The 27,456-nt window shown below is 47.3% G+C and overlaps 1 protein-coding gene across 28 annotated transcripts; it reads left to right on the top strand.

Annotated features, from left to right (window-relative positions):
- Positions 1-207: 207 nt before the first annotated feature.
- Positions 208-27,215, top strand: Tpm1 (tropomyosin 1). Of its 28 annotated transcripts, none has more exons than XM_008766207.4 (10): positions 208-673; positions 1,786-1,911; positions 13,555-13,688; positions 15,614-15,731; positions 16,803-16,873; positions 17,126-17,201; positions 18,135-18,197; positions 18,453-18,522; positions 19,837-19,915; positions 21,399-21,594. In XM_008766207.4, the coding sequence occupies exons 1-10, from the start codon at positions 560-562 to the stop codon at positions 21,400-21,402; spliced, it is 855 nt and encodes a 284-aa protein (XP_008764429.1). In that variant the 5' UTR covers positions 208-559; the 3' UTR covers positions 21,403-21,594. The 28 variants fall into 28 exon arrangements, with proteins under 28 accessions (XP_008764429.1, XP_063120997.1, XP_063121003.1 ...); XM_063264930.1 differs by lacking the exons at positions 17,126-17,201; positions 19,837-19,915; positions 21,399-21,594 and adding exons at positions 1,445-1,570; positions 17,625-17,700; positions 26,364-27,215 and having other exon boundaries at positions 285-673; XM_063264924.1 differs by lacking the exon at positions 1,786-1,911 and adding an exon at positions 1,445-1,570 and having other exon boundaries at positions 285-673.
- The last annotated feature ends 241 nt before the right edge of the window (positions 27,216-27,456 follow it).

The following is a 27,456-nucleotide window of genomic DNA, read 5'->3' as shown; positions in this document are numbered from 1 at the left end:
CTTACAGTGAGCACCCCAGGACCCGGAGGCCAAGTGAGATGGTGCGCACACACCACCTGCCCTGTTCCCGGGATTCCCTGTGACTCCCGACAGACTCTTCTGGGGACCCTGACCGCCAGGCGACGGCTCTGGGAGGTGGCTAGAGACTCTCGCCCAGTACCGGGCTCCTCTCCAGCGAGGTCCGGGAGCTCTTTCCCAGGCGTGCAGGTTTAGAAATAGGACGGCCTCGCCCGGCCGCGGTCTCGGAGGCTCGGGTCCCCATATATAGTCATATCCACCGTCAACTGGGAGGCCGGCAGGCGGCAGCGAATGGGCGTGAGGCCCCCGCGGGAGGAGCGAGGAGGGGGCATGGGGCGGAGGCAGGAGACTGGGAAAGGGGGAAGGAGGAACAAGCTTTTCCAAAAAAGTATTGGCTGTCCTAAGGAATGCGGTCGCCCCCCTGGGAAAGTACATATCAGGGAGCAGCAGGCAGCTCCGCGCTCGCACTCCGGCTCTGCCACCCTACCGCGCTCGCGTCTCCTCTGGCTCCTCTGCCTAAGGGCCCCTCGCCACCGCCACCATGGACGCCATCAAGAAGAAGATGCAGATGCTGAAGCTCGACAAAGAGAACGCCTTGGATCGAGCAGAGCAGGCGGAGGCTGACAAGAAGGCTGCGGAAGACCGGAGCAAGCAGGTCTGCGTCTACCCCCAACCCCCACTGCCCCAACTCCGCGTCAGTCTCTCAGTCCGGGAACCCGAACTGGCTCCCTTTCCCCATCCTATCCCCAGCACAGGATGTCCAGGGGCGCGCATTTAAAAAAAAAATTAGGAGAAGAAGCTCGAGAGTTAGACTGATTCTAACTTTTCTGTCTCGCCTGAGGACGCTTGTGGCCCTTCTCTGGCTCCCACGGTCCGCGAAGTCCACTGAGCTCCGTAAAGAGGCTCTTGACTCTTAGGATTGGGGATCAGTTTTGAAAGAGGAAGGGAGAAAGGATACAAGTTCCCGGGATGCCTGGAGGGAAGGGCGGGGGAGCGGGGCAAGGATTAAGTCCTAAGGTGTCCGAAGTTCTTTGGACCTTTTGGTTGGGGAGAGAGAGCCCTTAAGATGGGATTGAAAACTTTGAAGCGCACTGAATTATTTCCTAAGAACAAAGATGGGACAGAATGGGAGACACAGACGGAAAGCTAGCCAAACAAGGGCGTGTTTCTTCAATCCCTCAAGTTGGGGACCTGAGCTTGCTGTCTTCGGCCGAGCGTGTGGTCCCGGGGTGGCGTGGGGTGGGGGGTGGGATGCGAGATGAGTCACTGAGTGGTTCCAGCTCTGGGAGAGAGATTACCTAGGGTCCCTTGAGCCCCAAAGCAGCGATCCCTTAGCCCCAGGACCCCAGCCAACCTGGCACCCGTTTGTTGTGTGTCTCACACCCGGTCCATGCCGGCCGCCCGCGCCCGCTCTCCGCTGTCCCAGCTCGAGGAGGACATCTCAGCAAAAGAGAAGCTGCTGCGGGCGTCGGAGGACGAGCGGGACCGGGTGCTGGAGGAGCTGCACAAGGCAGAGGACAGCCTGCTGGCTGCCGACGAGACCGCCGCCAAGGTACCCGGGCGCGCGGTGTGGCACTGCACACGAATGGCTAACTTTCTCTTTCTCTCTCCCTCCCTGTCTTTCCCTCTCTCTCTCTTTCCCGCTGTCCCTGTCCTTTATGGTCTACGCACCCTCAACCCGCACCTTGCGGGATCACGCTGCCTGCTGCACCCCACCCCCTTCCCCCTTCCTTCCCCCCACCCCCGTACTCCACTGCCAACTCCCAGCTGGAAGATGAGCTGGTGTCACTGCAAAAGAAACTCAAGGGCACTGAAGATGAACTGGACAAATACTCCGAGGCTCTCAAAGATGCCCAGGAGAAACTGGAGCTGGCGGAGAAAAAGGCCACAGATGTAAGTGCACGCTCACACTGCCTCCCTCACCCCCTGACCGCGTGGCCGCTCTGGGGGTCACCACAGGGGCTGCAGAGCAAAGGAAGAGGGTGATCCTCCTCCTACAGGACACCTGCACACAGCCTGGCCATAGCCCAGAGCACTGGATGCCGCCTCTGCTGCTGCGCACATTTCATTTATATTCTGTCCTTTCCCCTTTTTCTCCTCTTCTTTACCTCCTCCCCTTTGGTTGGAGGTGGGTGGGTGAGAAGCTGGGGAACACGGCCTCTGAAATGGGGACTGCTGGAAGTGAACTTCGCCTCCTGCTGGTATAAAACCGCTGAAGTGTATGTCATCACCAAGGTCTGTACAAAACAGAATCCCTAGTGTTCTTGTTTGCCACCCTACCCCCAAAACCCCCGGTGGTTTTCGCTGATGGACCTAGTCTGAGTGGGTTCAGAGAGCCTGACCTTTAAATGGACACCCTTTTACTTCCGATGCTAAACTTGAGGGCTACAGTGACACTTTGAGGCTCTTTTTCTCACTAGGCAAGCCTTGAGACCTGCCCAGGGAAGATGATACGCGCTTCGGTCTGCAGTCTGAAGCATTAGATCCAGAAAGTACGCAGGGAGTTATATATAACTCAGTGCTTTATATGGAGTAGGGAGCTGGCTGCCCCCTGCCCGCCCCACCCCCACCTGTCAGCCCTCTGACAACCACCACTTGCGTATTTCCAAGGGGGGGGGGGTGATAGACAGTTCCAGCTCTGCTAAGCACCCTCTCCACTCCAGAGCTAGCCACTTCTGTCTAGAAAGTCAAGCTGAGGGTCAGTTTTCCTGTGCACTGACTCCACACCACTGCATTCCACCGCAGAAGCCAATTAAGCCTAGGGGCCCAATTAGAAAAGAATTCCTTGGGAAGCAGCTAACAATTCCAAGAATGTGTGAGTAGCAGAGACAGCTACACCCAGAGGTTGGACCCCCAGGTTCAACAGCAGTTTGTCATTTTTGGTCAGTTTATTTTTATTTATTTATTTAGTTTTGGATAATGTGTAATGCAGATTACCCAAGGACTTTGAAATCTGCACAGGCCTTTGTATCATGAAAGGCTGGAGATTTATCTAGTGCTCTTGGTAGTAAGCCACCAGACAACCAACAGTGGGATCAGACAAAAAGAAAAACTTCACTGACAATTACCTTTTCTGAAAATGGGGGTTTGGGGGAAAGCACTGGTTTAGCTAAAACCTACCTGAGTTTATAAAAAAAAAAAAAAAAAAAAAAAAACAACAAAAAGTTTTCACAACGCTGAACCTGTTGTTTTGTATAACGGGGGTCAGAAGTCTATTTCCTATGTGCTACATAGGATGTCCAGTCACCCCCAAATTCTCCTGCAGGACGTTTATTTAGGTTTTTCAGAAGGGCCGCTGATAGATCAAGGAGAGATAGTCCATATAAGGAAAGGAATTCAGAGAATTTGCAAATATCCCCAGTACCAATGGAAGCAGAAGGCAGGAAAAAAAAAAACCCTACTATAATTCTTAAGGGGGAAAGATAATAATTGTTGTAGCTATGTAGTGGTAATCATGTCTTTAATAAGAAATCTGGGGGGGGGGGGGCGGCACTGGAATGGGGTGGGGCAGAAGTAGAAAAGAGGCTATTTAAAGTCATCTGTGGGGGCGGGGCCAGGAGGGGAGGTTCTTAGAGCCAGTTTTGGTTCTTTCTCTGAGCTGGAAGACTGTCTCTAAATATGGTGTGAGCGTGTATTTCTCTGTTTCTTTTGGTTAGTGTATTGATCATCTTCCTCTGTAAAGCACTTTTAGCTCTTTTGGAGACCAGGAATGTTGAAGGAAGTTTGCAAAGACTCGTTATATTTAGAGAGCTCCTGACTCACTTGAAATAGCTAACACTTGAGGAAAAGACAGGTGGCCCCGGAGGAAAGAGGCGGGAGAGTAGTCAGCCTCTTTGCAGTGGGGACTAGTCTAGTGTCTAAAATATAATTTTTGATTATTATTACTAAAAAACACTGTCCCAATTTACCAACCTACTTTTAGAATCTATATTCCAGAAGCAGGGTCCCAGGTCCTCCCCCCCCCCCCCATCCCACACACACTACAGTTTAAAAGGCTGCCTGTCACTTGGGAGCTAGTATTTATTCCCAGAAATCTGATTTGGATTTTTTTACCCCACCTAAATGGGGCTGAGTCCTGTTAAGTGTATGCTCTTTCCCCCAAATAACTGTGACGGCGCCGATTATTTACAGGATGTGAGTCTTCATCCCTCCAGGTCTTCTTCCTAATGTAGTGACTCAGGCTTACCTAAGCTCAGGTTTTCCCTTGAGTGAATCACACCAGGATCTCTTCGGATGCTACCCAGCCACAGTGTTTCTTAAGTAACCGAGGGCTTCTAACCTGTAGCTAAGCCTAACTGCCCATAGCTCTTCTATAGGGACATCAGCATGAAAATACTCTCTCCGGAAACTGACTTCCTAGGGGGGTTGAAAAGGAAGACATTACATTATTAAGGTGGCTGCTTACTGCATCGGCTAGTGGCCGGTATATTCCCTCGCTGCTCTTGGAGGGTTGCAGATGCCCTATCTGGGCATCCTCAAGGTTGGAGGTAAATGGTCTGTGGGCTCTGGGGAGGATCTGTTACCACCACCGCTTCGCAGACCGCTGCTTGGAAACCAAGCAAGCGGCTCCACCTACAGGACTCGAGGTACCTAGCTGGAGTTCACAGGCTTTGCTTCTGCAGCAGAGACCAGAGGCGACTAGGAATTCCAGAGGTGTTCCAGCTTTGGAAGATAAGTGAGGCAGGCTGTTTTCTTTTCTACCTTTGTTTCCATTCTCCACCTCCCACATTTAAGCAAGTTCAGGACTGACTCTTTGACAGAGGTGTAGGATTAAAAAGCTCGGAGACTTGACAGGCTTTAAAAAAAACATAGCGGAAGAAGGAATGACAGAGGCGGGTTCTTACAGACTGTGTCCATGTGGCTTTCCAGCTGGTAACCAGAGGTTCTGTCACAGGTGTTTGTGGTCTTGCAGACCCGGGTTCCTCAGATTCCAGATATCAGGCTGAATTGCCTGAAGTTGCACAGTTCGTTATGGGGTACAGACAAAATCTTATGGTAGCGTTTAATTACATAGTTTGAGTTCTTAAATAAGTGAGGCATATGTAAATGTTTTATATCATCTGATAACTTCAACAGCCTTGTGAAGTGTCCTGTACTATTATACTCGTTTTTAAGAGAGGAAATCCCTGAGAAGTCATTTGTCCAAAGGCACACAGCCAGCAGAGACTTAAGAGCCAGATTGAAACCTTAAAAAAGATGTATTTAGAACAGGAGATTTAACCACTACGCTTTGCCAGCTAGTAGTTTACACTTGGTGAGATAGTTTGGGTGTTGGGATTCTTGTAGTGAGGATCTTGTGTTCTGTGTTCTTCACAAGGATCTTTAGGATATTCCTATTTCAGGCTCCGAGTTCCTTGTTCAGACTCTGGGAAATCGGGAGTTGCCAATGCCTTTAGTATTCGGAATGATGGCGTTCTTTACAACTCAAAGAGTTTAGGGAACGTTCAAGGTCTAGGTTCCTACCCTTACTCAGCTTCAGGGGAATCTCGATTTCAGAGCGCTCCAAATGGCCAGCAGGAGTCGCCATAGGCTTTAGCATCCAGTTCCTCTACTTGGAGTCACCCAGGCTCCGCGGAATGGATGCAAACGCCCTCCTGCGGTAGCCTCGCTCTAGGCAAAGCAGCCCAGAGCCAGCCATTCCCGCGCGCACGCGCAGTGGTTCCAAGGGTAGCCAGTTCCTCGGGTCCACCGGGCCCCGCCCGCCTGCCCGCCGCGCCCATCCCCTGCGTTCGCGCACCCGCCCGCGGCTCTCTAGTGCGGCCCTGGGGCCGTGACTTCCGGGCTGCTTCTTAGCCGCAGGGGGCGCCGGCGTTGCAAAGCGGGCCTGGGCGGGACGAACCGGACCTGGGCTCCGTAACTGCAGGAGCCCAGCAGTAGCAGCTGCAGAGCGCGGAGGCAGAGCACAGCCTCAGCCGCCGCCTCGCCATGGCGGGTAGCAGCTCGCTGGAGGCGGTGCGGAGAAAGATCCGGAGCCTGCAGGAACAGGCAGATGCCGCGGAGGAGCGTGCGGGCAGCCTGCAGCGAGAGCTGGACCAGGAGCGGAAGCTGCGGGAAACCGTAAGGGATCCACCCATCACCCCGAGGCCCCCACGCCGCACCTGGCGCACCTAGGCCAACTGGCACCCGGCTACTCAGCCCTGCCGGTCTATCTCCTCGGTCTAAAGTAAAACCTCCAAGGGGGAGCAAGAGTGCTTGCTGTTGAGAAGGTTCTGGGGGCGAGCATGAAATGGGTCCCGGGGATGCGCACTTTGCGCTGCTGCCATTTATTAACTCACACTGTGGTTGGAAGGAGGCGTCCTTCTTTTAAAGACCAGTCCCTGGAAAGAAGCATTGGGACTTAGGGGCCTTGGGATACTGGACTTTTTTCTCTGTTGATCCTGTGTTTCCTAGAAGCTGTTTCTCTATGGAGGCTAAAGACCTTGACAGGACCAGATTCTGATAGAAGAGCTAACTGTCATAGTTTGCAGCCCTTATAGTCTTAGGATTTTTAGCCCTCCCATGTCCCAAGTAGATATTCTTCCACAATAGATAACCCTTTGTAACGAGTTTTGGCAAAAGTTGCCCAGTGCAAAAAAAAAAAAAAAATGTCCTTGGTTACTAAGTATACCTTTTGCTGGCTATCCCTCCTTGTTGAGCATAGTACCTGGCTTCCTTTCTTCTAAGGCAAATGTATCCAGCAAACAGAACAGAAACAGGGTTTCAAAGGGATATTAGGCATTTGTCAGTCTTGAGTATGTGTTTTAAAATCAAGGTATTCAAACACCTTGGGAATTTTACGACGAAAAATAATATGGTGTCCAGCTGTGCTTAATATACACAGGACTACGCTGAATTGAGTCATTCCTTTTGGCTAAGAATTTAGAATGGTTGTAGTGTCTTGCAGAAACTCCATAGGGTGTTTTGTATAAAATATAGACAACCAGGAGAGTCTTCCTAAGAGGAAGGCCCAACTAGAGGAAGTTTAAGATAAAAATACAGATAAAGATATTTTTAAAACCAATAGACAAAAGATAATTTTCAGTATTTGCTTGAGAGGATTGGTTAGCAAAAGACCCCTGTAAAGGTCTCAAGGTGGCTGGTGATGGATTAGTTCCGATCCGTGCCTGGCTAACTGCTATGAAGCAGTGAGCTAAGAGCAGGGTGCAGAGCACTGAGGCCCAGTTGGCCAGCATTTGAATCCTGGCCCATCTCCTCACTATCTGGGGACAACTATTAGAGCTTTGCATCCCCATGGGTAAACTGTGGTTAGTACCTTAAAGAGGTCACAGTGGGGCTTAGCACACAAGGGTAGTGCTACTTAAACCGCCCTGTTATTATCAACGTCCAGCACCGCCTTGCTTAGCATTCTTTACTGTAATTGTTTGGCAAGGGCTCCTAAAAATGACCGTACTCACTTCATTATCCATAAAATTCCTCCGTTTAGTGCTCTAAATCAACAGGTATTCTCTCAGTTTGAGGGGGGGAAGTTGGCAGGCTGGAAGGACTGGGTTGAGGAGGCATTTCCATGGAGTCCTAGTAGACTCTGAGCCTAGTGGCTGATAGTAAAAAGTACACGTGCTATTTTTATTTTGCACTTTTTTTTTTTTTTTTTTTTTTTTTGGTAACAGCATTTCCAGGCTGCTTTGCTAAGGTCAGAGCTTTCATTCCTTTCGAAACCTTATGTCTTTATTTAGAGCAATTTAAATCCTTTTAAAAGAAATTTTACTGTCATTTTCCGGGAATCCTCTAGCGGGGTGATGGGTCAGGACACGATAGCATCTTAGAGCCAGAGGATGAGTGTTGGTGAGTCACTTGCCATTGCTAGCTACTCCTGACTTTTAAAACTGGAACCTACATATGGATGGAGGTAATTTAGGTGGTTACTAGACATATCTTTTTTTTTTTTGAGGTATCTTTGGAAAATTTAATTGGACCATATTTTCTTTCTTTGCTGAAAACATCATATATCCGTAGACATTATGGGCTCCATAACTTACAGAGGGGTACTAGACATATCTTAGGCTATGAGTTAAGCTAGCAGTAACAGTTTCTCTTGGCAGCAAAGATTAAGGGTTAGTGACAAAGCCATGAGCCACTGTAAAAAAAAAAAATTTCACCGTAGAGTTGGCCCAGGTTCAAGTACTCAGAGACTCAGATAGACTTAACGGACCCTACAAAGCTGGTCCTTACCTTGGAAAAAGCAGGTGTCATTTACTTCCTCCTCTTTGTTTTCCCAAGGTGTGTGGGCCCTTAAATCTTGGAATGAAATCACTCTACTTGATGTAATGCTTGACCCTGGGTCTTGTGACTTAAGGGTTTGCTGGGGTGGCGGGGTGTGTGTTTAATGTAGAGAAAAAGCCAATTCTCTTTCCAGCTTTCTGGGCAGAAACCTAGTCGATGAGGAGACGTAGAATTGCTTAATGGATAACTTTATTAATCACAGGAAATAACCAATTTTCAACACCCCCCCACCCCCAGCCCTTTCCTAACTCTTCAGCGTTGGCAGCTTCTTCTGGAACCAGGAAACTGAGCATGCTCTGTGTTTGCCTTGGTACTTGCAGAGTGAACGTCTGTGACTGAGCATAGCCTGGGCTCCTGCTTTCCCATGCAGTCACAGCAAACGCACCTCAGTACCTTGCCCTGACTCCTCTTGCTACACAAACATGCCTCACAAATTACAGGCTTTGGCCCAGATAGAGGAGGCTGTGTTTATCTGCTCTCCATGGGAGTGCCCCTAATGCAGTCCTTGTGTGGGTTTTTTTTTTTTTCCCCCTTTCTTGACCATATAAGGGCAGAAGTTTAGCTTGGCCCTAAGTCACTTTGGTCTTTCACAGCAAGCAGGGTGAAACCCTCTCTGTGTGACTACGGTTTACATGAAATAAAAGGATCTGACCTTTGATCGTTCCATGCCCTCCTGATTCAGTCAGGACTTTGGAAATATATTCCAGAGCATTGGTTTCCCGAGTAAAGGATTTCCTTCTTTCTGTACTGGCTATTAACATGTGAATTTCATGTAAATCTTAGGTTTTATTCATGTCTGGTTTGGAATAACACTTTGCTGGGTTGGAGTGGGGACACCTTGACTTCTGCATTGTACCTTGTTGGGTAGGAGAATAGAACGTGCCTGTGTTTTCTGAAGGTAGCCACTTCCTTGTTTGGGGGCAGGGTGAGAAGGGTAGGAGTGGTGAGCCTGTAGGACTTCCTAGGTGGGAGCCAGTACTGACAGGGTCGGGGAGTGTATACATTACTAAGGATCTCACACTGGGTGGTGGTTTTAGGGGCTCATAGTCTCGATAGCCAAACATTCTCTTTCTGGGTAACATGCTAGGGTCCAGTAGCACTTTTGAAATAAAAGAAACTAGCAACTCCACTGGAAAGGTTTTGCTGACTGTGTTGATGTAAGGGGCCACTGTTAGAAGAAACCTAATTTAGTGCACTAAGGGGGATTTACATGCCTAGGAATAATTTGCATCTGGGGGTCCATCTTGACCCTCCCCCAAATGCCTTGTTATTTCTGTCTACTTTTAAATAACAAATGGGCATAGGACAGCAGGCTTGCACTGACAGACTGCAACGGGTACTTAAGATAACATGAGTACTGTGATAGAGACCTTCAGAAAATATCTAGAAAAGCCTCAACCAGGAGGGGGAACCCCAAACCTTAAATAAAAGCTGGTAAAAGTTACAGGCCCAGGAGTCTATCGATACAATGTAATAATGAGGGCATCAGGGCATCCTGTGCATGAAGTCTTGGCAGCTGAAATACTAAGGAGGAAACAACGGGTCTAGACAACAAAGTCTCAACATGAGTGTGGGAGAGTAAGAAAGAGATGGGGCTTTAATTATGAAAGCAAACTTGTCTTTTATTCTGAAAAATCTTCAAGATTTCTACTAGACCAGCATCAAGAGAGCCCTTGGAGCCAGAATACAGGGTTTCCCCTCAAGAAGGTGGTCTGTTAGTGACTTCCAGGCTCGAACCTCAAATCCTCATCCTTGAGGGTTAGAGAGCAGTGTTCCTATGTGAGCTGATGGTTGTGCGCTAGGATACTCTGCCTTTTAAATAAAGACTGAGACGATGTGCTGATTTTCTTGCACTCACTGTTCTGCTGATGGTAGCCAGAGTCTGTCCAAAAATCTAAGTTACTTGGGGCTCTAGGGGTAAGAGGATGGTAGAGAACCTTCTTCTCTGGTGTCAAAGAGAGCAAGACTCCAGGAGGCTAGAACTACCAGCCCTGAAGCATCTATAGTCTCATATTTAAGAAGCCAAGGGGCTTGGGTTTCAGTCCCGCCTTGCCTTGCATTGGAGTGCTTCCCAACATGCCTTAGCAATAGGTCAGAGGTCCTTCCCTCCGTCTTAGTAGAGAGTTTGCTAGGCAGCTCCTGCAGTTACTGTCAGCTTCTTTGGGTGGTGATGGAAGAGGAGAGGGTCTTGCCATTTGTATTGTGGCTCCTGCCCCTTCACACTGACCACCCAAATCATGATCTCTAGGCACGGGACCTGGTAGTCTCTGTTTCTATTACATGTCTTAGTGGGTTCATATGACTCCTTTGTGGTTCCCAGGTTCCATGCCAGTTCAAACAACAGGGCTTCATTCCGTAGACTATGAGTGTCCTCCAGAAGTGTTCCCTGTATGTAGTGCTGCTCTATGTACCTGTCCTCCCTCTGCCAAAACTGGCCCAAAGGAACCGGCCCTTAAGCCCAGCGACTGCCTAGGCACCTCTGTGTAAGAAACCCCCTTGGCTGGTCTTGTTGGAGGACATTAGATAACCTGAGTGTCAGAGTCAGAGAGTTTAGGGTTCTAAGAACAATGCTGTGGGAAGAGAGTGGGGGATAGTTACAAAGCAAGATTCAGCTGGACCATGTCAAGAGCCATAGGAAAAATGTGTAGAAGGGCTGGGGGCAAAGAGAAGGAAGCATAGATCGAATGGGATGGGCCCCAGGTTAGTTAGCCTTGTGTGCAGAGAAAGGGGAAAAGAGCATGGGTGCCATGGCTTCCCCTGATGCCCCGCCTGCCCCGGTGGTTCAATCCTGTCTGCACATCAGCAGTCATCCTGTGAACGAGTCAGTCCTCAAATAGGCTCCAGTGTAGGGAACTTAGAATTTGATGCTACCGAAGTCTTTTTAAAATCCTGCTCAGATTTCTCTGATTTTCCAGCAGCTGCTGTAGCAAGGATATTTGCTCTAACCGTAAATGATAATCATTTTATTATATGACACTATGATAAGGAAGGTACTTTTGAACATGATCTAGACATTCTAGAGGAATCCATAGAGGTACTTCTTGGCCTTTAAAAAAAAAATGAGTGAGATGACTTGTCTAATGGTGATGCTTTTGCAGTAACTGCCCTGATGCTGGTCAGAGTCTAACCATATATGTTAGACTACCTGGGACACTGGGTATTGGGAGGTGACCCAGGACTTTGCACTCTGGTGTCAGAAAAGAAAGAACTGGGTTGGGGATAGGGGAGTTTGAAATCCCAATCCCAATTGATTTTCTGGTTTTGTTTTTGTTTTCAGGGTGGCTTTCTGACCCCACCCCCACCTCCCTGTTTTTAAGAGGAATAGAATTTTTCCTAGGAACGAAACACATACAAGATGAGGAAATTTAACCCAACCCTGAACTATAGCCTTTATGTGAATTAATGTGTATTAATGTGTGTATATTTCCCACTAAAGAGACTAGGGAGATAGCTCCAGGTTAAAAGCACTTGCTGCTCTTGTAGAGAGCCCGAGTTCTGTTCCCAGCACCCACAACTCACAACCATTTGTAACTCCTGACTCCAGTTCTAGACCTGGAACTGACCTCCATGGGCACTTCAAGCACACATGTCCATGTGCATACATGTAGACAAGATACTAATGCACATGCTATTTAAAAATTAGAAATAAATTTTCAAAAGGAATGGTTTCTCAGAGGGAGTTCTCTGTTGTTGAGAAATTGGTTATTCCTGTTTCCTCCAGCCTTCAAGGAAAAGCCCGGGCATTCACGCCCTTCCCAGCTTGGCTCAGTTACAAACTGGTTTCTGATAGTGACTGACCCTGTGGACTGGTTCAGTTGTAACTGCTCCTCCTCCAATTCATTTCACACTCACCGTGGGCAGCCAGTCAGTATGTTGTAGTTTTCTCTTTGAGATAAATGTGTCGAAAATGTTTATGTATTTAAAAAAAACACCAGTCATTCATGGTGGTGGGAGATGCCCTGTTCATTGCCCTTCTCCAGATAAAACTGGTGAAGAGCTTGATGAACACTGGACTGAATGGTCTCACTTCTCTTGACTCAAGGCCGTGACCATCTTTCTCTGACTGCACGTGCATTTCCTGTCCTCCCAGGAGCTTTGAAAGGTTCTGTTGTTTTAATTAGGGTGTTTTCAGTTGCTCAGCTCTGTAGACACGGAGCCCAGGCCTCTCTGTAGAAAGCTGATGATGTCTTGGAGTTTAAGCAACGTACAATTCAGTTAAAAAAAAAAAAAAAAAAAAGCCAGTGGCGTGGGCTCTAAAGTGTGTATTGCCATTGTTAGAAAATTGACTCCTAGATATCCTGAGGGCTCTTCAGCCTTTGATGAACATAGATTCAGAGTGGATGGGGATAAATAATTGCTACCTAATTAGCAGGGGTGACCTTCGCTTCCAGGCCATCTGGGATCAGCTGGGTAACAGTGAGGGAAGCATTCCCCAGGCTCAGAGCAAAAGTACTTCTTCTAACAGTGAGCAGTCAGGGCCTGCCCAAGAAAGAAACGCTTTCATTTAAACCTAAATTCCAAATAGAAACAGTATCTGCATCGCCTTTCTCCTTAGTCCTGTGAAACTTTTCTTGTAGCAACCTTGACTTTTAAGACATTCCAAAAAGCTTAGGTCAAAAACCCTTGGGAAATTTATCTTGGCCTCGTTCCAGTGAGGCCAGTTATTTTTAAAGAGGTTCCTGAAAAAGGTGGGGCAAAAGGGAAGTTTCTAGATGGTATTAGATCTCCATATGTTTTGATGTTTTGTTTTGTTATTTATTTATTTATTTATTTATTTATGTTTGTTTGTTTTGGTTCTTTGAATTTTTTGTTGTTGGGGTTTGGTTTTGTTTAGTTTTTCTGGTATACGTTTTTTTAACCAACTGGATTTTTTAAAGCATTCAGTTTTGTTATAAGGCTCCTTTGAGAAAGTAACTCAGAGAAAGGACAGTATGATGAAACTCTGCATTCTAGCTTCTGCTCATCCTCCTGCTGGTGACTCCAAGACTGAACCTGGATGAGACTGGATGTCTCTATCCACGCCTCCAGCTGTCAGTGAGCTGTGAGGAAACTCCCCTTTCAACCAGCAGCTGAAGGAGCCGTGTGAGCATGTTGCGGATGGCCCGCTGTCTCCTGAGTGTTGTTTCTGCTGTGTATTTCCAAGCACAATGCTCCTGTGTGAACACTTGAGTTGGTCAGGGCTTGTCATAACTGGAAGGTAGCTCACACCAGGGCCCAGACTTCCTGTCTGGAGCCAGCACTTCAGTCCTAGCCAGTTCCTGAAGGTACCACCCTCACTTTCTCCCCAGCTCTGAGTGTCTTTCATCCTCTGCCTAGGCTGAAGCTGACGTAGCATCTCTGAACAGACGCATCCAGCTGGTTGAGGAGGAGTTGGATCGCGCTCAGGAGCGTCTGGCCACAGCTCTACAGAAGCTGGAGGAGGCTGAGAAGGCTGCAGATGAGAGTGAGAGGTAAGACTACGCCATCTAGCTCCGGTGTGTGCGCACACCGACACACACACACACATATATACACCAAGGGAGTTGGAGAGATGGCTTAGCACTTAGTATTGACTGCTCTCCTACAGACCCTGGTCTGAGTGCCAGCCCCCACATGGTAGCTCACAACTGTCGATAACTCCAGTTCCAGGGTGTCTGATGTCCTCTTCTGGCTTCTGTGGGCACCAGGCATGCATGTGATACACAGACATACATAAACATAAAAAGATAAAATATATTTACCAAGATGTCCCAGACCCAGGAGAAAGAGCCATGGTAGTCAAACAGGTAGAAAAAAAAAAAACCACATAGATAAAGCAGATAAATGTTATGTTTTAGATTTTGGGATGCAGGCCATCCTGGTGGGCAAACTAGTTATGACAGAAACACGAGGCAGCTGGTCACACTGGGTCCACAGTCTGGCAAGGAGTGGTAGCCAGTGCTTGGCCAGTTTTCTCCCTTTTGTTGAGTCAGGGACTCTAGCCTGTGGAATGGTACTGCCCACAATTAGAGTGGGTCTCCCCACCCTCACTAGCCCAGTCTTGAAGATCCCGTGCTGACGCATCTGGAGGTCTGTTTATTGATGATTCTAGATCTTGTCCACAGTCCGTTTTAATCATCACACCATACAACTAACCTCACTCATTCTGTGAGGCTTTTTTTTCCCTCTGTACTCTGTCGTGCAAGCCACAAAGTGTGGGACATCATGAGACTAGAGAGAGCATTCTGTTAGGTGAGGGGTAGCACAGCAGAATGCACCCAGAACAGTGCAGGCATGCTGTATTCCTGCTGGAAGCTGGGCGGGCGAGGGTCCATTTCTCCACCACTCCTTCGAAGTGAGCCTCTGCTCCTTGGCACCAGGTATGAAAAGTCGCTGCAGACTTTAGGGCTAAGCAAGTTTGTTAGCTAAAGTTTTCGGCTTGATATTAACTACCACTTACTTTTTCTTTACTTGCCAAGAGCTCAGGGATTCTTTAAGGTGACTAATTGTGTCTTAGTATGTCAAATAGCAGTAGTCTTGTGAATGACTTCTTCCTGCTACTGAACTTTTAAAGGCAGTTTGGCAGCACAAGACTGGAGGAAAGGAACGTTGGCTATGACGCCCTCTTCTGGCATCTGAGGGTACTGCATGCCCATGGTGTGTATACATACATGCAGGCAAACCCTCAACAGACACCAAATAAAAATCAATGTCTTTTAAAAAATAACTCTTTGCTAGAACTGCTCACATAAAATTTGCCAAGTGAAACCCCATTTATGGTTTGCCTATGCTGTAAATCTGTAAACTCTAGATCAGTTAACATTTTCTGAACTGTAACACCATGCCATAACATCCAGTGTCAGCACCTGTTCACCTGTCTCTCTCTCTCTCTCTGTCTCTCTCTCTCTTCCTTTTTTTTTTCACCTGCTAGACAGGGTTTCTCTGTGTAGCTTTGGTGTCCTGGAACTCTATGTAGACCAGGCTGTCATCTAACTCAGAGATCCACCTACCTCTGCCTCTGCCTCTGCTTCCTGAGTGCTGGGCTTAAAGGCAGTGCCACCACACCCAGCTCTTCATCCATTTCAATCTACGGTTTCCCTCAGGAAAGGAAGGAGGTGGAGAATCTCTATTTAACAAATAAAGCACGTTAACTTCCCTCATTTCCATGCCTCCCAGATTCACACGGCATCCTGACATAGCACCTCCCACCTAAGACTAGGAAGTTTCTCCAGTACCCAGAGATCTCATTCACAACAAACAGAGGGAAATGTGTGTCTGGTCTGGAAAATCATGCTCTGTCTTTGGAGAATAAACAGCCCTCTGCTCTCCTGTGGTCGGCCGCATGCGTGGGGCCTCACGTCCCACAGCAGCGGTCTCCTCTCCATCTTGGGTCTTCCTGTTTGTCTTATCTTTCCAGAGGCATGAAAGTCATTGAAAGCCGAGCCCAAAAAGATGAAGAAAAGATGGAGATTCAGGAGATCCAGCTGAAAGAGGCCAAGCACATTGCTGAAGATGCTGACCGAAAGTATGAAGAGGTCAGTTTCTGGGGCCCAGAGCCTCACCAAACCCCAGCTGCAACTGCGGGGAGTGGGGTGCTATCTGGGTCCCTGGGTGGAGCAGTCAGCTTCCCGGATAGAAGTGAGTGGTTCTGAGAAGCAGGATTCCTTTACCTGCAGAAACTGGTTCTTACTGTGATAACCCAGCCAGCCATCTGCACTGGGAAAGATCTATACTCCCCCACACCCTAAAGGCTGGGACAGAACATCTTTACTAGGAGAAGTGGGCCCTTAGAAGAGCTCTCCTATTGTCATGGTATAGATGTTTCAGTCCAGGCATCGTAGAGAACATAGACCCCACAGCTCCTTGGGAGACTCAGAGAGGCTTCTCCGGGGTGGTACAAATCCTGTTAGCACAGGCTCTGTAGTAAAGGAGTCCCTGGTATTGTCCACATGAACAACCTGATAAAAGCCAAAATGGCTGTAGGTTCCAGTTGGTTCCTTTGTTTTTTATGTTTTTTTTTATTTATTTGTTTGTTTTTGGTTTTGGTTTGGTTTGGGGTTTTTTGTTTGTTTGTTTGTTTTCTTTTCTGCATTTCCTCATGGCTGCTTGAAACTGCCCAATGGAGTTGGGCTGCCTCGGAGGAGCTTCTCTGTTTAATATCTGATGGTAGATTTGACCTTCCAGGCATCTCGCTGGCTCCTGCCTTCAGCAGTGCGGATCTCTGCATGGTGCAGGCCTTGGGTTTATTTGTGGTGCTCTCTCGGCAGCACCTTCCTTTCAGTCTAAAATGCCTCCTCATGTCTTGTCATCCTGCTATTTTTAAGACTGCGGATTTTATATTTCTCTCATTCCAAGAATTGGCCTGGGTGCTTTGTAATTATCTAGACTCCACCTGGGAAGAGCTAACCATTCTGGTCTCAGTAAGAGGGGCCATGGTTTCTCTGCTGGTGTGCCAAGTGGGAGCTGCCTGTCTTTACCCTAGGGAAGGAGTAGCATCCCATTTGCAGACAAGAATCCCTAGGGCCGATGCATATAATTTCTATAACCACCCCCTACACGGAGTGTGCCAAACCCATAGCGTGTCTGCTGTGCTTGCCCCGCTGCAGGTGGCCCGTAAGCTGGTCATCATCGAGAGCGATCTGGAGCGTGCGGAGGAGAGGGCTGAGCTCTCGGAAGGGTAAGCGGGCCCGTTGTCACCGTGTGTGGGGGGCGCTGCAGAGCAGCTGACTAAACGGCATGACCTTCTGGCAGCTGCACATTGACCTACCTCAGCTCCAGGCTCCTTGGGCGCTCGGTGTGATGTGGATGCGCCTTGAGTGTGGAACGCAGAGGAACCACGTGGGGTGTCTGTGAATGCGTGTGGCACTTGCATGACTTACCTGCACTGATTTTGTGAATGGCCTTGTGCATTTCCTGTGTCCACTAACAGCCAAGTTCGACAGCTGGAAGAACAGTTAAGAATAATGGATCAGACCTTGAAAGCATTAATGGCTGCAGAGGATAAGGTACTGATGGCTCACGTGTAGTCTCTAGGTTTAACCGCATCCCAGACAGCTTCGAGCTTCCAATGCCTACTGGTCGGTTTGGTGTAATGACTGTACCTTCACTACACCGTCTGCTACTTACATCTCGCTTCCAGTGCTTTCTCTTGGTCCTTTATGCTCTTCGTTTTCCCCTTCGTAAATACTCCGAGGGGTGGCCAGTAAGAAGCCAAATTATCACACCTAGGAGATTCTGGATCTCTGCCCCTCCACTAATGGAAGGCAGAGCCCAAGGCGAGCAAGCGCTTCCCTCCTGGTGGCTTGGCTCCTTTAAGGCGGCCCTCCGGCTCTAGGACTCCGTTTTCACTTTTCCCATCCCTCTCCTTTTTTTCTCTTCTCGTCCCTTGGGCTTCTCCCACCCTTTCTGCTTCTGATCGAAAACATTAGCAAATGTGCCGAGCTTGAAGAAGAGTTGAAAACGGTGACGAACAACTTGAAGTCACTGGAGGCTCAGGCTGAGAAGGTAGGCCAGGAGCATGGAGTGGGGAAGACATCTTTTTAAAAGCTGCTCAAAAGAGGCCCTGGTGGTGACAGTAACCGCGCAGGAGGCATTTTTAGCAAGGGACAACATTTCGAGACGATTTTCTAATGGTTATTGGCTAGTAGGATTTGTTTTTTGTTTTGTTTTAAGTGTTAGCAGAGAGACTGTACCTTATGTTGGGTAAATCACCAATTTAATTTAAACAAAGTGCCAAGTGGATAAGTTATCTCCTTATCCCATGTAAAGCAATAGGCAAGAAAGCAGAGAATGTATTGTAGTGTGTCATGTGATACCCGGGGTTCTGTTACCTGCTAGGAGATCCCAACATCTGCTGGTTGGGCTGGCACGGTCCTCGGGTGTGAAGGCGTGAGTGTGAGAGCTGCAGCCTGACATCTGGACTGCTTTTCTAATTACAGTACTCTCAGAAAGAAGACAAGTATGAAGAGGAGATCAAGGTTCTCTCTGACAAGCTGAAGGAGGTAACGTGTGAGACAGAGACTGGGGGAAACTGGCTGGACTGTGACTAAGGGTCAAAGCTTGTCATTTGGAGGTGCGTGGTCCAAGATGTATTCTCAGCGTTCGTGGAGATAGCTAGCTGCTGTCATTCACAGTAGGGACTGAACCTGACATTTCCCGGGACGCATACACTTGAGTTTTGTCCTGGTTTTCCTTATATCTGTAGCTACTGGATGGGATCCCCCTGACCTTGACTCAAATGAATTAAATCATTACAGGCTGAGACCCGGGCTGAGTTTGCAGAGAGATCAGTAACCAAATTGGAGAAAAGCATTGATGACTTAGAAGGTAAGATCTTTAATATTTTAAATTCAGTCCTATGGTTGACTATAACTCTCTTGATAAAGCAGTCGTCCAATCCGAGGGCTTCCACCGGGACACGCCTGTCTGTTGTCACACTTCCTGTCTGACTTTCCTCTGGGGTTCTCACCTGTTAGGATGAAACTCTTGAACCCGAGTCCTCAGTTCTTGGGGCGACTTAGCTGCCAGACAGCTTCCGTCTAATTTCTTGCAATTCAGAAGTGGGTCTGGGCTGCTTTTCACTGAGCGAAGTAATTATAGAAGAATGTGACTCTGGTTTTCTGTATCTCTGGCAATATCTCCTAATTGTCAGAACAGTGGAGATTTGTTTTAGACACAGCCCATCTTCCAAGTGTGACCCCTGAAGAAGGGCTTGATTTCAGTCATTCATTGGCAAAATATTCTATATTTTGAAAGGTTGGAGGGTAGGAATTAGTAAGGCATTGAGTGTCAAGAATACACTTTAGCATTTCTCAAAAAAAAAAAAAACAAAACAAAACAAAACCATAAAACAACAACAAAAGACCCACACACACCATACGTCACAGGAAGAAGGGGTTGGAGGAAAATAAATAACAAAAAGCAAGATGTGTGAGAGGAGAGAGAGCGGGCGTCGTGTCCGTGCAAGCTTACAGTGAGTAGCAGACACAAACCCAGCACCATTACAAAAGCTAAACTTCAGACAAGCCGCAGTAAAGCCCCAAACTGTGGCTGCCTTTGCTTTTCAAGCCTCTGATACTAGCAACAGTTGGCTTGAAAGGGAGGAGCATGGGAATAGTTTAAGTGCCACGAGGAAATCAATATCCCCTGGTCTGGCTTGGGCAGGAAGTGAGTGGCTTGAAGGTAGCATCGTAGCAAACTAAACTTGCTGCCTTTGGCTGTTTCTCCCCATAGCTTACAGCCACTGGTGGCTGACTGCTCCGGTGTAATTAATTGACAGCTTTGTAAAAAGAAAGCTGCTCCACTGCCCATCAGGAGACAGTCTTCCGTGGGGGTCTTGGATTTAACGGATTGCCTACCCTTGGTGTTGTGTTTTTCATATTGAGTCCTTCTTATTTTATTTTCTAATGGGTTTTTTGTTCTCTTTGTTTTTGTTTCATTTCCTTTAAAAAAAAAAACAAAAAACAAAAAACAAAACCGCACGCCTCCTGCATTGGCCACCCGCTGCGGCACCAACCCCTTCATGCATTGCCCTTTCCTTCCTGCCGTGTCGGGATGGCGCCTACGCCGCCCTTGCTCACCCTCCATCTCTTGATCATTCTCCATGTCCTTGCACCTCTGCCTTCCACTTCCTGCTCGTAGACGAGCTGTATGCTCAGAAACTGAAGTACAAGGCCATCAGCGAGGAGCTGGACCACGCTCTCAACGATATGACTTCCATGTAAATGTTCATGCACCCTGCCTGCTTGCACCCTCACCCTCATGCTTGTGTGATGACCTCACCGTGGCTCCCCCCTCCGTCTGTGGTCTCCATGTCTGCACCTTTTGTTGGCTTTCTTGCATAACCTAGGATAGGTTATCTTTTCCACGTTGCACTAACAAGGGCCACGCGCATTCGGTCCGTGAAACCACCTCGGCATCCTTTTATCTCATAGAGGCAAATCTAGCTTGTTTCTGCCGAGAGATGACCTGGACTCCGAATGGGCTCTGAGTATCTCCTTTTAAAACCTTAAACCAGACTCAAGTAAAGTTAGGAAGCCATGAGGCAGTGGTGCAGGAAGTTAGGAAGAAATACCGGGTTGTTGGTTCCTGGGACTCTGTGAGGTACCATATGGCCGTTTTCAGTTAAAACTGCAAGTTTAAAGTCTCAGATTATTAAGGATCTGAAGAAAAGGAACTGGGCATGACCCAGGAAACTCCTCTCCTTCCCTCGTTATGAATTCCAGAGCAGGGCTGGGCGAGGGAGCACATTCCTTTTGTCCCACTGTGTGGAAAGCAGAGGCAGGTTTATCTCTGAGTTTGCGGCCAGACTGGTTTCTAGCAAGTTACAGACCAGCCAGGTCTTGGTAAGACCCTGTCTTTAAAAGAGAAAGAAAAGAATTGAATTCCAGAGTAAAAATTAATGGTCTCCTGAGGAATCAAGTCTTCTATTTGATATGTTTATATCGAATGAAAATAAAATAACCCTCGGCAGGTGCTTGCCGCAGCCTATGTCGGAGAAACGAGAAATAAAACATTTATACAATATGAATTTGGAAGCTAGTGGTCCATACTTTACTTTTGCGAGGCAGTAATAGTTGTTTGGGGATCCTCAAACATACCGGGCTAATTTGCATATTACTAACTATTAACATATTACATATTACTTGTGCCACTTGGGAATCTAACCCCAGGAGTGTTTCTTCTCCATTCTAATCCTACTGGGTTCCATCAAAGCTGAGAATGGCATTTCTCTAACTGTTTGGAAACATAGTAACTTTGGAGTGCTACATGTGCCTGCTGCCTTGGAGGTTCCGGAACATCCTGTAGAGACCTGGCTGTCACCATAGAAACAAGGGCAGGCCTCTTCTCCACAGTTAATAAAGGAAGAGTAGAATCAGCTTATCTATAGTCACAGTCCTCCGGATCAATCAAATGGCGTACTCCCCAGGGGGAACTCTTTAGAATGACAAAATGCCCCAAAAGGAGGATTTAGCTCGAACTTTGTTTTTATGTTTCTGTCTCTTCCTGAAGGCTGGCCCATGTCAGCCTTGAGTCCAGGCAGTAGTTGCTGAGGAAGGCCTCCCCCAGGTGCAGCTGGCAGTGGGTTTCACATGGCTTCCTACTGGCTTGCATGTCAAACACTGCTATCATCTGTTTGGTTTTCTTCCTTTTTCCCTTTTCCATTGCTCCACTTTTTCTCTTTCACCTTTTATTTCACACAGATAAGTTTCTTTGCTTCTCTCCTCCCAAGACTCCTTCATCAAGCCGGATGTCCCACCTCTCTGAGCTCTGCATCTGTCTGCTCTCCAGCTGACCCAGGTTTCTTTCTAGTGCCCACCCACCCTAGGGCCAGGCACAGACCGTGCTTTCTATTGTACAGAGGTGATCCTCCCAGTGTAAAATAAACACTGTACGCTAGTCCTGTTTGCTATTCCTCTGCTCCTTATTTATTGACATTTTTGTCTCAGCGCTCAATAAAACTACAGTTCTGCTTTGTGCATCTAAGGGTACTTTTTTTTTTTTTTTTTACATTATATACCCCCAGGAGTTTTTAATGTAGTAGTTCCGTGTACAACTTTTTAAAATGCTACCCACACCTGTGCCCCTCTGAGTTGTGGTTTCCTGGTGCTGGAGTGAGGCCCAGGTAGCTATGGCTTTAGGAATTGTGACAGTTCTGACATGCATTTTAGGCTCAGAACCTCCACAAGAGTAGATAGTGGGAGTCAAATCCTGGCTTGAACAGAACACTGCCAAACACTGCCAATCGTGTAGTTTGGGACATGGCCCCTCTCTGTCTTACAGAGATGGCTCCACCTAGCTAAGTCATGGAGGTCTGTGAAGCCATCCTGTACTCCAGGCAGTGAGAGCGTACGCACACTGTGAGAATCTGGGATTGTAGCATTGTAAGTCATGGTTCTACCTTTTGTGGCCCAGAGATGAGTTGAAACCTTTTTTTTTTTCTTTACATATATTCATTACACAGACACCTTCATTTTGAACACAAAAATGACATTATAAGCATTCTAAGTATTTGAGTTGTAGTCAGTTCCAGTGTTCTTAAGCACATCCTGTATTGTGCCAATAGTGTGCCTCTGTAAGTCCAGCCCCCACCCTCCACCTTGTTTACGCTCCATTGCAGATGATTTAATGCCACCCACCAAAGAACAATGCTTGATTTCAGTCACAAACAGTACTTCCATAACTTTTATTTCAGAACTAGGACGTTAAGACAATGTGGCCTCTAGCTTCTTGGTTCTTACATCAGCCTAGCTCTGTTCTCCAGTGTTTTAAGCATGAGTGACCCTCATCTGTCTCATGTATGGTGCTCGTTAGTCTAACAGGGCTGCAATTCCACTCTCCTCAAGCAAATCTGAGCAAACTCTGAAAATAGTCATTTACTCTGAAGTCTTCAGGGCAGAGAGATTTAAAAAACAATAACAACAACAACAACAACAACAAAAAGGGTCTGAATTAAAATATTTTAGTCAGTGGCATGGTAGACTCTAATTTCAGGATCCAGGCAGTGTCTGTCCACCAAAGACTGCAAAGGCTTCTACACTTTTCTGGTTTTTCCTTTCCCTAATGCTCCTCCAGCCTCCTCCTCACCATGATTTAGGAACCTGGTTCTTCTTAAAATTCAGACTAACAGCAATGCTCTTTCCGCCACAGTGGAAGCAAGATGCTTGGAGTTCTGCCAGGCATCTTGGGGTAGAAATTTCTTGGCTCTCCCAGAGAGTTCTCACACTTTCTGTGAGTGTTCACTGTGGGAGAAACGGCAGCATGAGTGGATCATAAAAGCAGATCCCAAGTGTGCAAAGAGCATAGACAACAGGTTGAATTTATCAGGAATCTGTTTAACAGGCTTCTGGTTGAGCAAAGGCCAGCCTGTATCAGCAACTCTTCCAGGAGCCTCAGTTGGCCCAAACCAGCAGCACCGCCAGCTCTGAGACCAGAGACCTCACGACGCTTGGGGTCTGTGCAGAATAATAGGAGGGTGAGCGCTTACAAATGTGTCTGGCCCCTGCCCTCAGGTCACCCCAGTCCACCGTCTCCCCTGCAGCTAGAAGGAACAAGGCCCAAAGGGGGTTGAGATGGGGAACACTGAGGTGTAAGCTGAACTCCCAGTTGGCCTCTGGATTCCCTTGGGCTTCTCCAGTGTTCTTTTCTTTTTTTTTCTTAAAGATTTATTTATTTATTTTGTATTTGAGTACACTGTAGCTATCTTCAGACACACCAGAAGAGGGCATCGGATCTCATTACAGATGGTTGTGAGCCACCATGTGGTTGCTGGGATTTGAACTCAGGACCTCTGGAAGAGCAGTCGGTGTTCTTAACCACTGAGCCATCTCTCCAGCCCCTTCTTTTTTTTTCTTTTCTTTTCTTTTTTTTTTTTTTTTTTTTTTTTTTTTTTTTTTCTTTTCGGAGCTGGGGACCGAACCCAGGGCCTTGCACTTGCTAGGCAAGCGCTCTACCACTGAGCTAAATCCCCAACCCCTCCAGTGTTCTTTTCTAATGGCTAAACATTTGGGTTCTGCAAATGGGGCGTCTTGTCAGCTGCTTATGGTGGCAGTTTCCCATCATGATGCTGTGGGTGTAGTAATGGGGTTTCTATTGTGCAACCTCTTAAGTATGTGGGAGACACTGGAAGGTGGCAGGATATGAGAGGAGCTGAGCAGGGCGTAATCTTTGTCCTGTATAAGCTGACCATGTGTGGGAACAGAGGTGAGTGTACTCTGGTAGATATTATGTGTTTTGAGCCAACAGAGAACAGAAAGTTTCACTGGGCATTGCCTAGAGGCGATGAGAGCTGACTGGAGTTTTGAATATTCAGAAAACTTAAAGAAGAGGGAAAAAGCATGGATTGAGTGTAGTTCCTCATAGTACAGAGCAAAATAAGGACTATAGCAGTTTCCCTCGCCTTCTACCACTTATGGGAGGAAGTTGACGGAACCACTCCATTTCCCAGCACTAGTGCCATGGTTGACCAGTAGGCAGTGGGATTGTCAGCTCTCCAAGATCATCAAGTAGACTGTCCAGGACCATAGAGTCACTGTCATTCAAAGCAGTCACATATGCCAGTTTCCCTAGAGTGTGCTAGTCTTTACCTGTCACTGGGTGTCCCCTGGATCATCAGACACAGGCAGAGTCCTGTGGTGGACGGCTTTGCCACCCAAATGGATCCCATGGCAGTACATAAAGTTTGTATCACACTAGGCAAGTATGGAGGTTTGAGAGGGTTTGTGTGGTTTTTTTTAGGGGTTGGGGAGGTTCACAGTCCACAATGTGAAGTCAGAAGATAACTTGTAGAGTTGGTGTTTTCCTTCCACTGTGTAGAACCTGGGGATCAAACTCTTGCATCAGGCTCTGCAACAGGCACCTTTGCCCGCTGAGTCATCTTCCTGGCCCAGTTTTATTTACTCTATGCATGCCGTCAGCGCCCAACATGAATGTCATCCTCTTGAAGCACACAGATAAGCTCTGAATCAGTGTGGAGTGGAGATAAATGCATGTTTGCCGTGGGGTAACACACTATCAAAGTCGGGAGAGAGTTCAGTGTTTGTATGTGCCTTGGTGTAGGGAATGAAGGTCGTGGAGAGGGAGATGGAGAGTTTTCCAAAACCTGTCCATGGAGCAGAAACGGCAGCACCAGCTCAGCAGCTCCTGAGCAGAGAGAACAGGGTTCGGGAAGAGTGTACAGACGTGGGCTAGTCAGGGGCTCGCCTAGAATCTCTGCTGAGCTCCCACAAAGCATGAGTGTCTGGGGCTGCCCTCCAGCCTGGCCTTAGTCCCCAAATCTGTTGTCCTAAACTACACATAAGTGAGTCACTGGGTGGCTTTAATGAGGTGCAGAAGGAGCATTGGTTCTGCACCTCTTCGCCTCTGCTCTACACCAAGGAAAGATTCTGGCCCCTCCTTTATTCTGCCAGACCTCCATGCGCCCTCAAGGGCACAGGGCAGAGGGCCTGGGGTCAGGGTACCTTGCCGCTGTCCTTTGTATTGTGTTCTCAGTCTGTTAACCGTTTCTCACTGACTCTTGCTAACCTCTTCCTTCTGCCTCTTCTTTTCTGCTAACCCTTGCTGACCTGCCCAGATCAACTCTACCATCAACTCGAGCAAAACCGCCGTCTAACTAATGAACTAAAGCTGGCCCTGAATGAGGATTAAAACCCTGGGCCAAGTTCTAGGAACGGAGTCCATGTTCAGAAAATCTATGACTCTCGGGGTTAAAAAATGATAACTTCTAGAGAAATGGGAAGGAAATGCATTGGCTGGAAGGCCAGCCTTGCCTATGTTTTCCTCTGTATATCTTAATTAAATCTTCAATAACCAAGAAGTTTTTATGATACATTATGTATATGGGAAAATATTTATACCAATCAATTCAGCTCTTCCTGCATCAGCAGGCCCTCTTTGAAGTGATTGATAATGAGGACTCCCCCACCACCACCATCCCCCCAAAAAAAGGAAAAAATTTTCTATTTCCTCTAAACAGCTGTGAGTCCTGCTTTAAATATCTCTTCTACATTTGTATTCCTAACATCCTCCTAACATGTATAGTGTTTGAAATGTGATCCAACGTGTACCTATGCTTGGGCAAAATAGCTTTTGAAAACAGGAGCTCGTACCACAAGTCCCTGGTTGAAAGGTATGCTTTGTTAAGTTTAACGGTGTTGGAATCTGATTATCGTGTCATGCTGTTAAAAAGACTAAGAGAATGTCCCTAATGAAGTGTGCATGAGATGTGTTCATATAACCATTTGCGAGCCGTAGAAATAAATCTATTTAAAAAGTGGTCAGAACCTTCCTTACGTCATCTTCGTTTTCTGTGAGGTCGTGTTCTGACCCACCTACCCGATCTTTAACTGCCTGTAACTCAGAATCCTGTGCTGGTATTAACGTCTTCTTCGGTCTGTGTAACAATGCTGTACCTGTATTTGGTTTTTGACCCTCCCTTGTTCCCCGTAGCACGCAGTGGGTGAGCCTTCACCAAACACACCCTGCACGTTACGTCAGGGTGGGTTGCAGGTGTAGGTGCACCCGGGGGCCTTGTGTAGATGTGAGTGACTTCCAAAGCATGTGTAGTGCCACTCATCTGTGTGTGACTGGTGTTTGCTTACTAAATGTACAAACCACTACCGAGTGTGAAGCTCAGCCATTCATGACTCAATTTTCTGATCCCATCACAGAGAAAGTGGCACATGCCAAAGAAGAAAACCTTAGTATGCACCAGATGCTGGACCAGACTTTACTGGAGCTAAACAACATGTGAAACCCTCCTTAGCTGCGGCCACATTCTCTCGTTTCCCCCTGTTGTTTTATTTTGTCTTTAAACACATGCTTACCATGAAACCCCTTCAATGCTTTTTTTTTTTATATATATATATACCTTTACCACTGTCACTGCAACATCTGCAGAGAGCCAGCTAGGGCAGGGGGTGGGGAAAGACACACAGAAAGTCAGGGTACTTGTTATTTAAATGTGCCATTTCCCAGGTTGACATTGCCACACTTCACAGAGTTTAGGCATGCAGTTTGCTTAGCCAGTGTAGGAAGCCTCACGAAAACAAAAGGATTAACAGCCTAAGTGCCAATGGTGGGGTCATCAGGAAGACTGATGTTGGAGACAATCAGGTGCAGATTGGTGCTAATTTAAACAAAAGAACCCCTGGTGTCTTTTGTTCAGTCTAATACAATTTAGACTTCTGTCCAACACTAATTTATTTTTGTCTTGAGTAGCACTGCGAGAGGATATGGGTTCCATGTGCCCGTGTTCCTCACAGCCAAGGGTTTGAAAGCCACGCTGGTCTTGTAAGATTCCCATTCCTTCCCAGCTGACATGCTTGTGGTCCCTTCCAACTCAGTGGGGAGAGGGCTCAGTGCTGTTCGCCCCCCCCCCCCCCAATTCTCCATGTCAGGGTAAGAGATCTAGGCACTACATATGTAATTGGTAAAGAAAAGGCATTTTCTCGAGAGTTATAACTATGTAAACATTGTATAATGATATGAAATAAAATGCACATTGTAGGACATTTTCTAAATCTGGTGGTCCTGTCGTTTGTCTGGTTTTGTTGTTGTTGTTGTTGTCTTGCTTTGTGAACTCAGCGCGATGGACCTGCCTGCCTCCTTGAGAGGTTGCTTACGCTGGTGTTCCACAGAGGCTGGGTCCCCTGGTTAGCCTCTCAGCAGTGATTTAAGTCAGAAAGCCCTTTCCAAACGTTGTTTTCCATGGTCAGTCCGTGGCGGAGTTCCGTGGAGTAAGAGACCTTTTATGGTGATCTG

This window comes from Rattus norvegicus, chromosome 8 (genome assembly GCF_036323735.1).
Source record: "Rattus norvegicus strain BN/NHsdMcwi chromosome 8, GRCr8, whole genome shotgun sequence".
NCBI lineage: Eukaryota > Metazoa > Chordata > Mammalia > Rodentia > Muridae > Rattus > Rattus norvegicus.
The sequence above is the reverse complement of the archived record's forward strand: the minus strand, read 5'-3'. Positions and strand labels throughout refer to the sequence as shown.